At 35.5% G+C, this 13540-nt stretch overlaps 1 protein-coding gene across 1 annotated transcript in view; it reads left to right on the top strand.

Annotated features, from left to right (window-relative positions):
• Positions 1-13540, top strand: part of fmnl2a (formin-like 2a) — a 145665-nt gene that overhangs the window by 108483 nt on the left and 23642 nt on the right. The window contains exons 10-16 of the mRNA XM_056464814.1: positions 497-628; positions 3152-3354; positions 4353-4587; positions 7162-7230; positions 7307-7387; positions 7568-7697; positions 7799-7962. Of these exons, the coding sequence (XP_056320789.1) occupies positions 497-628; positions 3152-3354; positions 4353-4587; positions 7162-7230; positions 7307-7387; positions 7568-7697; positions 7799-7962 (1014 nt within the window). The remainder of the gene's footprint in view (positions 1-496; positions 629-3151; positions 3355-4352; positions 4588-7161; positions 7231-7306; positions 7388-7567; positions 7698-7798; positions 7963-13540) is intronic.

The raw sequence follows: 13540 nt of genomic DNA, 5'->3' as shown, positions 1-13540 counted from the left end.
TGACTTCAACTGTATATCTCTTCTCGCTCTTCCTTGTTAAAGAGCTCTAAACTGATTAAAGTGCGTTGAATGTCCTATGTACAGCACTTTCCAACACTGCAGACAAGCATCTTGCCGACTTAATATTTTAGTTGAATCAAACAAACTTTTCTATATTTTTTAGTTAAAGCCTGATTAACTTATTAAAATAAGTTAAATCAACATAAAAATATGAAACCTTTTGTCATGAAAGTTTGTTCAGTAAAGTAATTGAGGCTGTTTTTAGAAGATTAAGATCTGAGTTGCAATTCCATCACCTTCTTCTGAAGCTGCTTCTTTCTCGATTTTTACTCACTGCTTTACACATTTCACTTTATTTACCTTCAAATACTGTATGTGCACTAAGAAATACACACCCTGTCTGTGTCTGCTGTTCACCATCCAGCTGTACATCACTGCATGCTGTTGTGTTTGTGTGATTTGTATGATTATAATCTGATTAATCTTTGTGTCATGTTGTGTAGCTGTGAAAATCAAGAAACCCATCAAGACAAAGTTCCGCATGCCGGTATTTAATTGGGTGGCGCTGAAACCCAATCAGATCAACGGCACCGTCTTCAACGAGATCGACGATGAAAGAATACTGGAGGTGAGAAAGACAAAGGTTTAAGAACGATTTAGTTCGTGGTCCGCTGTCTTTTATTTTGTGTTTTGCACAATGCATAATTCTTATTATATTGGTATTCTTAATTTACTGTTGAAACCAAAATTATTCATTTTTAATTTTTTCAAATATTTCCGAGGTGATTTTTTTACAACAAATTTCAACATAATAGTTTTTAATAAAATAACTAATTTATTTTGTCTTAGCCATGATGACTGGATAATACTTTACTAGTTATTTGGCAAGATATTGAGCTTAAAGGGACATTTAAAGACTAAAAATAAAACTTTAAAGTTAAAATATGGAACAAAATTAATGCCAAAAGTATTGAAATAAAGTCCTTGTTGAATAGCATAAATTGAAAACAATAATACACTGAATTGAGAAGTGTTGCATTTTAATGACTTGAATTGTCAGGGTTTGTATTTTTATGGCCTGAAATTGACATAGCTGTTTATTAAAGCTGTGAATATTTCAACTGAAAATATTTAAAAAAAAATTTCATATTTAAAAATTCAATAACTCATATTCAATTTCCAAATTTCACTTACAAAATAAAAAAAAAAATACCTTCAATTGGTCCATCTCCTCTTGCTGGTAAAAATGCAGCTGGAGATCTTCAATCTGCAATCTATTGCTTTTCCTGCAGTTCCCGGATGTAATGTCGAATTTAAACAGCTGAATTTGATCCACTGAATTTATATAAGTGAATTTTTGAACTGAAATAAAATGAACTGAAAATTGCCCTTTGAATATTATACATCGTATTTTTAAACAGAACTGAATATTTTGGAGGTGAAATCTGGAAATTGAATATGAATTATCGAATTTTGAAAAATGAAAACGTGTTTGAAGTATTTTCAGTTGAAATATTCACAGCTTTAATAAACAGCCATGTCAATTTCAGGTCGTATAAATACAAACCCTGACAATTCAAGTCATTAAAATGCAAGCACTTGTCAATTCAGTGTATTATTTTTTTCAGTTTGTGCTATTCGACAAGGTTTTTATTTCAATACTTTTGGCATTGATTTTGTTCCATATTAAAACTTCAATTTTTCCAGCCAAATTAAGGCTTTATAGGAGGAAAAAATATATAGGAAACATTGGGAAATATAAATAATGTTTCTTAAAGGGGTGGCGCAGTGGGTAGCGCTGTCGCCTCACAGCAATGAGGTTGCTGGTTCGAGTCTCAGCTGGGTCAGTTGCCATTTCTGTGTGGAGTTTGCATGTTCTCCCCGTGTTGGCGAGGGTTTCCTCTGGGTGCTCCAGTTTTCCCCATAAGTCAAAAGACATGCGCTGTAGGTGAATTGAATAAGCTAAATTGTCCGTAGTGTATGTGTGTGAATGAGAGTGTATGGGTGTTTCCTAGTGATGGGTTGCGGGTGGAAGGGCATCCGCTGCGTAAAACATGTGCTGGATAAGTTGGCGGTTCATTCTGCTGTGGTGACCCCAAATTAATAAAGGGACTAAGCAGAAAAGAAAATGAATGATTGAATGAATGTTTCTTAAACGAAAATAAAAACTAGCTTAGATGACATGACCCTAGACTGGAGTATTGTCTGCTGAAGATTCAGCTTTGCCTTAACAGAAATATAATACTCTAAACCTAACCCATAATGCTTTTGATAAAGAAGCATTCAACTTAAGAGCCCTTTAGATCATGCGCCGGACCGTCTCTCCATGTTTCGCTGGTTAAGTCTTTAAATAAATAATTATTTAGGCCTATTTAATTATTCATTTATTATTTATGTACAGTCGTTGAGACATAAAATGAGAAAGTAAAATATAATCAACAACGAAAATGTAAATGAAAAAGCTTATTTATTGACTGTTTTAGTCCTATTACTTTAAAATAACAAACACTTTACATATCTCTTGATTTAGGCTAACACTTTATTTATTTATTTATTTATTTATTTATTTATTTGTTTGTTTATTTATTTATTCATTCATTTATTTATTTATTTATTTATTTATTTATTTATTTGTTTGTTTGTTTGTTTATTTATTTATTTATTCATTCATTCATTTATTTAATTATTTATTTATTTTTTATTTATTTATTTATTTGTTAGTTTATTTATTTATTCATTCATTCATTCATTCATTTATTTATTTATTTATTTATTTATTTATTTATTTATGTTATTTACGTCCCATTCCCTTTGTGCCTCCTGGCGGTATAGTCACAAACTGCGGTTATACCTAAAACACATTCTTAATCCTTTAGTGAAGTGGCAGTGCCACTCGCGGCGGTAATGCTCCTTTTGAAGTGTCACCCACTGTAACACCAAAACAAGGGCAGCTTAAACTAAAAAGTGACCAAATGTTTTACAATATTCCTATTTCACTGTTTGTTTCGTTAAATAAATTCAAATAAATGCCCTGGTGAAAATAAAAGACTTTAATACTGACTTGTTGGCTTATTACACCATGTTTTACTGCTTTACATTGGTTTATAAACTGTGCCTATCAATATAAATTCATGATTTTTTTTCTGTTCAGGATCTGAATGTGGATGAGTTTGAAGAGATGTTCAAGACGAAAGCGCAGGGTCCAGCCATAGACATCACCTCCAGCAAACAGAAGACCTCTCAGAAAGGACCGCATAAAATCTCGCTGCTGGACGCCAACAGATCGAAAAACCTGGCTATCACCCTCAGGAAAGTGGGCAAGACATCAGAGGAAATCTGCAGAGGCATTCAATTGTAATTCACAGCCGAGACACTATAGATATCACACAGTCACCAATACCTCTTTAAAGAAAGGTTCATTTTACAAGTTTCTCATGCATTTTCAATCCATTTAGACGATCTTTAGGTCTGACAGAAGCTCTTTTAGCTTAGCTTAGCATAAATTATTGAATTGGATTAGACCGTTAGCATATCACTCAAAATTTTCAAAAACAAGGAGATAATTTTCTTATTTAAAGCTTGACTCTTTTGTAGTTACATTTTCTACTACAAGTTGAGTTTTACCATACGTTTTCAATCCATTCAGACGATTTTTTAGTCTGACGGAAGCCCTTTTATCTTAGCTTAGCATAAATTATTGAATCGGATTAGACCATTAGCATCTCGCTCAAACATGTAAAAGAAGGAGTTTTGTCTCAGTACATGATGGAACCACAAAATAGTTTCAATTGAAACTCTTTTAAAAAATGTTTGAGCAAGATGGTCTAATCCGATTCAATGATTTATGCTAAGCTAAGCTAAAAGTGCTCCTGTCAGAGTGGGTGATCATCTGAATGGATTCAAAAGAGGTTAATCGCAAATGTCTATCTTTAGAGGAATTGGAAAATATTTTTAACAGCAGGTGGCGCTCTAGGTTAGTTTTTAACAGCAGATGGCGCTCTAGGTTAGTTTTTAACAGCAAATGATGCTCAAGGCTAGTTTTTGTAACAGCAGACAGCGCTCTATAGGCTATTTTTTGAACAGCAGATGGTGCTCTAAGCTAGTTTTTAACAGTAGATGGCACACTAGGCTAGTTTTTTAACACTAGATGGCACTCTAGGCTAGTTTTTAACAGCAGACAGCACTCTAGGTTAATTTTTTAACAGCCGATTTACAAAGAAAAGTGGAGTGTTCCTTTAATAAATAATTTTTTAGAGCTAATCATGAACTTGTATGTTGTACTTCAAACTGAACTGACAATCGAATGTGATTATATTAATGCTGTGACGTGTGTGTGTGTGTGTGTGTTTAAGGTTTGATTTGAGGACGTTGCCGGTGGATTTCGTGGAGTGTTTGATGAGGTTCATTCCAACGGAAGCAGAGCTGAAAGTTTTGCGGCAGTACGAGAAGGAGCGCAAGCCTCTGGAAAACCTGACAGACGAGGATCGCTTCATGATCCAGTTCAGCAAGATAGAGCGCCTCATGCAGAAGATGACCATCATGGCATTCGTGGGGAACTTCACAGAGAGCATTCAGATGCTCACACCGGTAAAATACAAAAAAAATGCTGTTTTACCTAGAGCTGTGGTGAAAAATCAATTGAGAAATCAATTCTACATCTTTTGTGAATCTTTTGCTAGTTTTTAACTGCAGATGGGGCTCTTGGCTAGTTTTTAACAGCAGATGGCACACTAGGCTAGTTTTTTACTGCAGATGGCACTCTAGGCTAGTTTTTAACAGCAGATGGTACTCTAGGTTAGTTTTTAACAGCAGATGATGCTGAAGGCTAGTTTTTGTAACAGCAGACAGCGCTCTGTAGGCTAGTTTTTAACAGCAGATGGCACTCTAGGCTAGTTTTTAACTGCAGATGGCACTCTAGGCTAGTTTTTAACAGCAGATGGTACTCTAGGTTAGTTTTTAACAGCAGATGATGCTGAAGGCTAGTTTTTGTAACAGCAGACAGCACTCTGTAGGCTAGTTTTTAACAGCAGATGGCACTCTAGGCTAGTTTTTAACAGCAGATGGAACTCTAGGTTAGTTTTTAACAGCAGATGATGCTGAAGGCTAGTTTTTGTAACAGCAGACAGCACTCTGTAGGCTAGTTTTTAACAGCAGATGGCGCACTAGGCCAGTTTTAACTGCAGATGGCGCTCTAGGCTAGTTTTTAACAGCAGATGGCCCTCTAGGTTAGTTTTTAACAGCAGATGGCCCTCTAGGCTAGTTTTTAACAGCATATGGCCCTCTAGGTAGTTTTTAACTGCAGATGGCCCTCTAGGCTAGGCTTTAACAGCAGATGGCCCTCTAGGCTAGTTTTTAACAGCAGATGGTGCTCTAGGCTAGTTTTTAACAGCAGATGGCCCTCTAGGCTAGTTTTTAACAGCAGATGGCGCACTAGGCTAGTTTTTAACTACAGATGGCACTCTAGGCTAGTTTTTAACAGCAGATGGCGCACTAGGCCAGTTTTAACTGCAGATGGCGCTCTAGGCTAGTTTTTAACAGCAGATGGCGCTCTAGGTTAGTTTTTAACAGCAAATGATGCTCAAGGCTAGTTTTTGTAACAGCAGACAGCACTCTGTAGGCTAGTTTTTAACAGCAGATGGTGCTCTAAGCTAGTTTTTAACAGTAGATGGCACACTAGGCTCGTTTTTTAATGCCAGATGGCACTCTAGGCTAGTTTTTAACAGCAGACAGCGTTCTAGGTTAACTTTTAACAGCAGAAGATGCTCTAGGCTAGTTTTTAACAGCAGACAGCGCGCTAGGCTAGTTTAGAACAGCAGGTGGCACTTAATGCTAGTTTTTACAGCAGATGGCACTTATTGTTAGTTTTTACAGGAGATGGTGCTCAAAGCTAGTTTTTAACAGCAGGTGGCGATCTAGGTTATTTTTTAACAGTAGACGATAGTCTAGGCTAGTTTTTTTAACACTAGATGGCACACTAGGCTAGATTTTAAAAGCAGAAGATGCTCTAGGCTAACAGCAGATGGCGCAGCAAAAAACTAGCCTAGAGCAGCATCTGCTGTTAAAAACGAAACCCAGAATTGATTCAAGAGAGAATAGCGATGCATTTTGTCTCTGTATCGATGATTTCCCAAAAGATGTATTGCCACAGCTCTACTTTTGCAACACTAAAATCTATTAAAATTGATTTTTCAACTTTTCAAATCACTCAAATAACTGTGTTCTCTAAATTCTCTTTACCTTTTGTTATTTCTTGAATTCTTAAAACAATGACTTATTTCCCTAAATAGTTAACCGCATTTTTTTCTGTTTATACTGTTTTATTATAGAATTATTTTAAGGCACTGACAACTTTTGTAACAAAAAACATTTTATATTTTGTAGTTATAACCCGTAAATAAAAATATGTAAAATTAAAATTCTATTTATTTGAATAATTTTAAGATATTTAGCCTAATTTAAGATCTCACTCTATGATATCTTAAATTAAATTAAGTCAAATTATATCATCAATCAATACTACTTCTGTTTTGTTTTTGTTTGTTTTTTTTTGGTCTGTATGATATCTTTTTTGATGTTTCATAGTTTTTGCTAACATTTTACAGTAAGGACCCATTAGTTAATGTGAATTAATGCATTAATATAACTAATACATTCAGTTCATAAAAGTGCAGGTAATATAATACAGCTCTTCATTGGCAGCTCCTATTATTTCAGATCCATTAGATATTTAGATTTTCATAGGGTATTAATAATACATATAAACTATATATATATATATATATATATATATATATATATATATATATATATATATATATATATATATATATATATATATGAACAGTAGTGTAAGATATATTGTAAATTTATAACAATTACATTTATTGTAACACATTAAATTACATTTCTTACATTTATTTTATTATATAAATTATATAATAAATAATTATATATAATTATATAATTATATAATATCATAAATAAATTCAACAACAGTTTTAATTTTAGAAATGGTCTATGTGATATCTTTTTTGACGTTTCAACATTTTGGGTAACCTTCTTTTGATAATAATAATTATATTGATATTGATATATATTCATAATTAATTAATTAATAATAATTTCTTTTTGTCTCCTGTTTTTTTTTTCTTATCTCAACAGCAACTTCATGCCGTCATTGCAGCCTCTGTCTCTATCAAGTCCTCACAAAAACTCAAGAAGATTCTGGAAGTAAGAGTTATCCTGTCCTGATTCACTTTTTTCTCTTGACAATGTATGTCTTTATCAAGCTGTGTTTCTCTCACAGATCATCTTAGCTCTGGGGAACTACATGAACAGCAGTAAAAGAGGAGCAGTGTATGGTTTCAAGCTGCAGAGCTTAGACCTGGTATTATTTCCATCCCCACTTTTCTTTTAACTCGCACAGACATTGGCTAGTTTAAGTCGAATGACTGATTTGGGCACTTTAATAAGTAAAAATGTATTTAATTTAATTGATTAATTTTATAATTAAGTTCAGTATCAAAATGTTCTGATGGTTTGTGTGTGTGTGTGTGCTTTCTTTCAGTTATTAGATACTAAATCAACAGACCGCAAGATCACTCTTCTGCACTATATAGCAAATGTAGTGAAGGACAAATACCAGCAGGTGTCGCTCTTCTATAATGAGCTAAACTATGTGGAAAAAGCTGCAGCCGGTAAGAAACGTCACATGTAAATTTGACGGAATTACAATAAAAAGACAGCTGTGTTTGATTGCATGTCAAAGTTTGATCTAAAAGATGTCTGTGTCCCTCAGTCTCTCTGGAGAATGTTTTATTGGATGTGAAGGAGCTTCAGCGAGGGATGGATCTGACCAGGAAAGAGTACAGCATGCATGGCCACAACACTCTGCTCAAAGACTTCATACAGCAAAACGAGAACAAACTCAAGAAACTGCAGGACGATGCCAAGATCGCTCAGGTACCACTGATGCACTGCAAAACAAACGCTTTTCTTACTTGCAGTTTTTGTCTCGTTTCTAGTCGAAATATATAAAAATTCTTAAATCAATGAGATTAATGATAATATTGTTGATTTTCAGAAGTAATAATTCAAAATGAAGTTAGTTAACACTTAAACCAAGCTAAATAATCTGCCCGTGGTGCAAGAAACATAGTCATAGTTCAAAATGAAGACTATTTTACTTACTCCTTTGGCAGATTATTTAGCTTGTTTTAAAGAAAAACGCACTTAGTTTTGACTTATTTCTGAAAACAATATTCTTGTTTAACCCTTGTGTGCTGTTGGGGATGTTTTCATCCACTCTGGGGTGGTTTTGAGTCTTAATTTGGCCACAACTTTCCCTGTGTTTAAGCTAGCAGAATGATTTTTGGTGATAAATCCAACACAGTCTCACGGCTAATCGTAACTTTTTGATTTGGTGGCTAATTCAGACAAATTCGTACGATCTAATTCGTACAATTTAGTACGATTTGCTCATCCACCAATGACGGTTGGGTTTAGGGGTGGGGTTAGGTGCCACGCCTCCTTTTTAAAATCGTACAATTTCATACGACTGAACTCGTACGAATTCGTACGAATTAGCCACTAAACTGACAATACGTAAAATACTTACGTTTTCTCGTGAGATCAGGCTGGATAAATCTTATTTTGAGGGTGACGCAGTGGCGCAGTAGGTAGTGCTGTCGCCTTACAGCAAGAAGGTCGCTGGTTTGAGCCTCGGCTGGGTCGGTTGGCGTTTCTGTGTGGAGTTTGCATGTTCTCCCTGCGTTCGCGTGGGTTTCCTCCAGGTGCTCCGGTTTCCCCCACAGTCCAAAGACATGCGGTACAGGTGAATTGTGTTGGCTAAATTGTCTGTAGTGTATGAGTGTGAGTGAGTGTGTATGGATGTTTCCCAGGGATGGCTTGCGGCCGGAAGGGCATCTACTGCGTAAAACATATGCTGCTAAGTTGGCGGTTCCTTTAGCTGTGGCGACCCCGGATTAATAACGGGACTAAGCCGAAAATAAGATGAATGAATGAATCTTACTTTGACACATATCTAGAGAAAATGCTTTGAATTTTAGAAAGAACTCAACGATACACTCTGGGTAAATGTACTACCCTTTTGTTATAGTCGGGATGAAAACATCCACTGAATTAAACTGCTGTAAAAATGCAGCAGATAAATATTTTTTGCATAAATCTGTTAATCAACCTCAGTCCTGATCAAAACTACTAAATTGCTTAAAATTACAGGATTTTAACTCTTTAATTGTCAAATTCATAAATACTGTCACTAATATGATGAAAAAAACACGCAAAATTACATATTTTCAATATAAACGTAGTTTTTTTTTAAACTTTTATCAACATTGTCTTTGATGCATTGTTAGTTTTTTGTGCATCATAAGATTGCCCATTGACTTCCATTATAACCATATTTTTTATTACAATGACACCATATAATCATACATGTTTGATTGTTGGTGGTTTTCCATGTTGAAAGTGGTCAAATTTGTAATTTATACTGTTGATCAACACTTGGCACCAATTACTCTTTAGAGAGGCCTGTGCAAAAAAAAGCTTAGTTTCTGGATTTTATATAAATACCTTCTACTTCACTGTGGAAGTGTGCTCGTTTTTGTGATTATTATAGAACTTCTGATTTAGTTGCCTATGAGAGAAATGACTAGGGATAATAAACAGCATAAAATGGTCAAACTACTTAAACAAGTGTCTGCATGACTATACAGACAAAGCAGAATAATATAATAAGAAAATATCAGTTTGCAAAATCAAGCAGCAAAAACGAGCTGTTCTTAATGTCTAAAAATGAATGGAAGTGAATGAGACCGGAAGTCTCGAAATGATTCAAATGGCTGCGCCCGCTCGTACGCAAAGAATAAGCTGAATAACAGCTAATTAACGTGTGTGTATGTGTGTCTGTGAGACCTTTGCACACTTACCTTGACTAAAATTAAACTTAACGTGAGAAAATCAAAATATGCACGTCAGCTCTCAGAACTACATGGAGTAAACAAAAACAAAGACTGTGTATTTATGCACCGGCAAGTATGAATGGCCTGTTTGTGAAATGCTTGTGTTTTATTGATGCTAAGGCCAAAAACTAACACTGCTTCAAAGCCAATGTTATTAGTTGTTACGCCCCGTGTGGCTCGCAGGATGAAGTGAAGTTTATTTATAAACTAATTTCGAGAGGATCACGTGCTTATGATTTATCACAGCCGGTCTCGTATTAAGCTAATCAGTATCATCCAATCATATGAGCCATAAGCTACTATAAATAACCACAGTTTTCAGTCCACTTTATCTTCGTTTGGATGAAACCCCTCTTCCTCCTCATTCTCCTCCTTTACCATAGATCGGGTGGCACAGAGGCCCAGTGGTTAGCACTGTTAGCCCCACAGCAAGAACACTGCCAGCCCTGGTCCTGCCAGGTCGGTAGGTGTTTCTGTGAGGAGTTTGTATGTTCTCCCCGTGTCGGCATGGGTTTTCCCCGGGTTCTCCGGTTTCCTCCCACCATCCAAAGATATACATCATGCATAACAATCAAGCATTTGTCTAGCCCCCTTTTTTTCCTCACGTGTTCCCTTAGCTACTACAGACGGGGAGTTCTGAGATCCACCGAGCTCAAGCTCCCCTCTCGCTCTGCGAACGGGAGGAAGCCCCGGGCTCGAGGATCCCTTGAGTTCGGGGCTCTCTCCCGGGACAGCATGCCAAACAAGCTTTTGATGGATCATCAGCTAAGTGTAAACTCTTCACTTAACATAATTGACTTAACATAATTATGACAACCCAATATTTTAAGAATTCCCCTGAGACGTTAGCTGCTATGAATCGACACAGACAACAATGTAGCAAAAAAAAAGTGGTTCGTTTTATTACAATAAATATAAAGGAAAATATTTAAATCACCCAAAATATATTTACCAATGTGTACAATAAATGCCAAATGAAGTAAACAAACAAACCTGATAGAGGGAAGGAAAATAAGCGGTGCCAAATCAAAGAAAATAACAAATTAAACACCCGCTAACTAATCCCTCCCCCCATCTCTAAATAACTAAAGAGAAATATGTAAATGGGGAAAAAAATAAACATCTTCGGCGTCACAAGCCCCTTACTCAACTGCACTCACTGGAACAAACATACATAGAATAGCACCCGCTTCTAACCTAGTGGATTAACAGAGAATCAACTACGTGTGTGTAAAAATGTAAGTCACGTGATATACTTCATTGTCACTTCCCTTTTAGTACATTTAAGCAAGTTTGAGATGGGACGGTCTGAACAGATGTACAACTCACAAAAACTCTTTAAAACGAACCAAGGCAAGGCAAGTTTATTTATATAGCACATTTCATACACAGTGGCAATTCAAGGTGCTTTACATAAACAGGAATAAAAGAAACAAGTGTAAGAAAAATAAAAACAAATAATAAAAATGGTAAAAAATAAAATAAATAAGCATAAAAACAGATCAAATGTGTTATAAAAGAATGAAAAAGAAGAGAAAAACATAATAGTGTGATCTGACGGACGTAGCACAGTGCTCATTCAGTAAAGGCACAGCTAAACAGATGTGTTTTCAGTCTTGATTTGAATGTGCCTAATGTTGGAGCACACCTGATAGAACCAGAGAACAAGATGTCACACAACCAAACAAACACAGCAGCAACAAGGATCCCCCTCTAATCTGGGTTGAGTCATCACTGGAGGAGTGCTTAAATAACCCCCATCCCCTTCTGATTGGTCCACTCGGGAGAACTCTGCCAACCAATCGGAACACCTAGATTTCAGAAGAACAGCAGACAGCAAATAAAAACAGAAAGGGGAGGAAAGAACAACAGAGCAACACCCCCAGGCATGTAACATTAGTAATGTTTCACATGTCCAAGGTTTTAAAAAATCCACGACTAATTTTTTATATTGAAAATACGTCATTCTGTGTGTTTTTCACCAAATCAGTGACCTCATTTATGAACTTGCCAATTAAAGAGTGAAAATCCTGTAATTAAATAAAATATTTAGTAGTTTTGATCAGGACTGAGGTTGATTAACAGATTTATGCAAACAAAAAATTCAGATGCATTTTTACCTCAGTTCATTTTAGCAGATGTTTTCATCCCGAACATAACTAAGGGGCTGTAAATTTGAACAGTGCACAAGAGTTAATATTTGATGTATTTTAAAAACAGAGCTTTTAGAACATTATTTTATCTCAGAGTACAAGTAGAGAAATCCTTTAACGGTGTGTTTTTGACCTTTTTTTACAGCTCAAAGAACCCATAATACATTTGTAGTTATTAAAGAAACATACTAAGTACAAGTACTTGTGTATCTGAAGCACAATGCTAGTGTCAGTTATTATATGTTGATTCGGTGGACATGCAACCTAACGGCTCATTCACATAGAATGCATCCTTGCTTCCTAAAACGCAAGACGCAGTGCTCAGGAATGGGTTTTAAAAATAACAATAAAGGACACATCGAAAAAATATCTTATGAGAACTTGAAGATACATCTTATAACTCATATCTAGCCACAATGAGCACCTCCTCCACTGTGATATAACGGTTAATAAAAGAGTTGTAATACCAACTATAAACAAAAGCTCGAAACTGTTGCCCTGCCTATAAGCTCTTCTGATTGGTACACTGCTTTGGAACTGACAGTGATGAGCTGCACTGTGTGTGAAAGTTGAAGATCGTTGACGCAGCGTCTAAAAACAACATGGCGCTCACTGAAACATCATTTCAAAAGACGCAAGATGAGAGCGTAACAGTCAAACTAATCCATCAAGCGTGTGTTTAAATTAAGCAGCACATTGGAAAGGGAAGGCCCGCTAAGGTTCAATCACCAGACACATTCTTCTGCTTCTGTTGGTGTCGTCAAGTCAAAGAAGGTGTGGTCAAGTGAAAAAAAACCCTCTACAATATTTTGAATTTGGGCTGCAATACCGAGTTCAACCACTAGGTTCTATGCTACATACTGCACCCTTAAATTGAGATGTTCAATAAGCTTAGTTCAATCGAGCATATTTACTTCATTTGATGAGTTGTATTTAAGTGTTTGTATGTGAAATGCCAAAATACGTTTGTTTATCATATAAAATAATTGTAACTGCATATGGTTTCACAACGCAATTACATGGTAATTCGTAACTTTTGCTTTAGTGACTAATTATGAGTTTGTACGATCTCATTCGCTCATTTTAGTAATATCTGCTCATCCGCCAATGACAGTTGGCTTCAGGGGTGGGGTTTAGGGGCTGTTATTATTATTATTATTATTATTATTAAAAATCCTGATTATATATATGAATGAAATCGTATAAATTTGTTTGTCAATATGTAAAATAGTGACATTTCCTCGTGAGATCACACTGGAAATAATGAAATGGTATACATGAACTATTTTTATTGAGATTGTATTTTTTTTTAAACAGCGTTTTAAAAGACTCTCTAATTGTATTTCATGTCGTTCTGAATAACTTTTCTTCTCTGGTGTTTTTCTCCGTTAATTTCTCAACCCT

The sequence above is a fragment of the Danio aesculapii genome, chromosome 9, assembly GCF_903798145.1.
Source record: "Danio aesculapii chromosome 9, fDanAes4.1, whole genome shotgun sequence".
Classification (NCBI taxonomy): Eukaryota; Metazoa; Chordata; class Actinopteri; order Cypriniformes; family Danionidae; genus Danio; species Danio aesculapii.
This window is presented reverse-complemented; position numbering and strand designations above follow the sequence as displayed.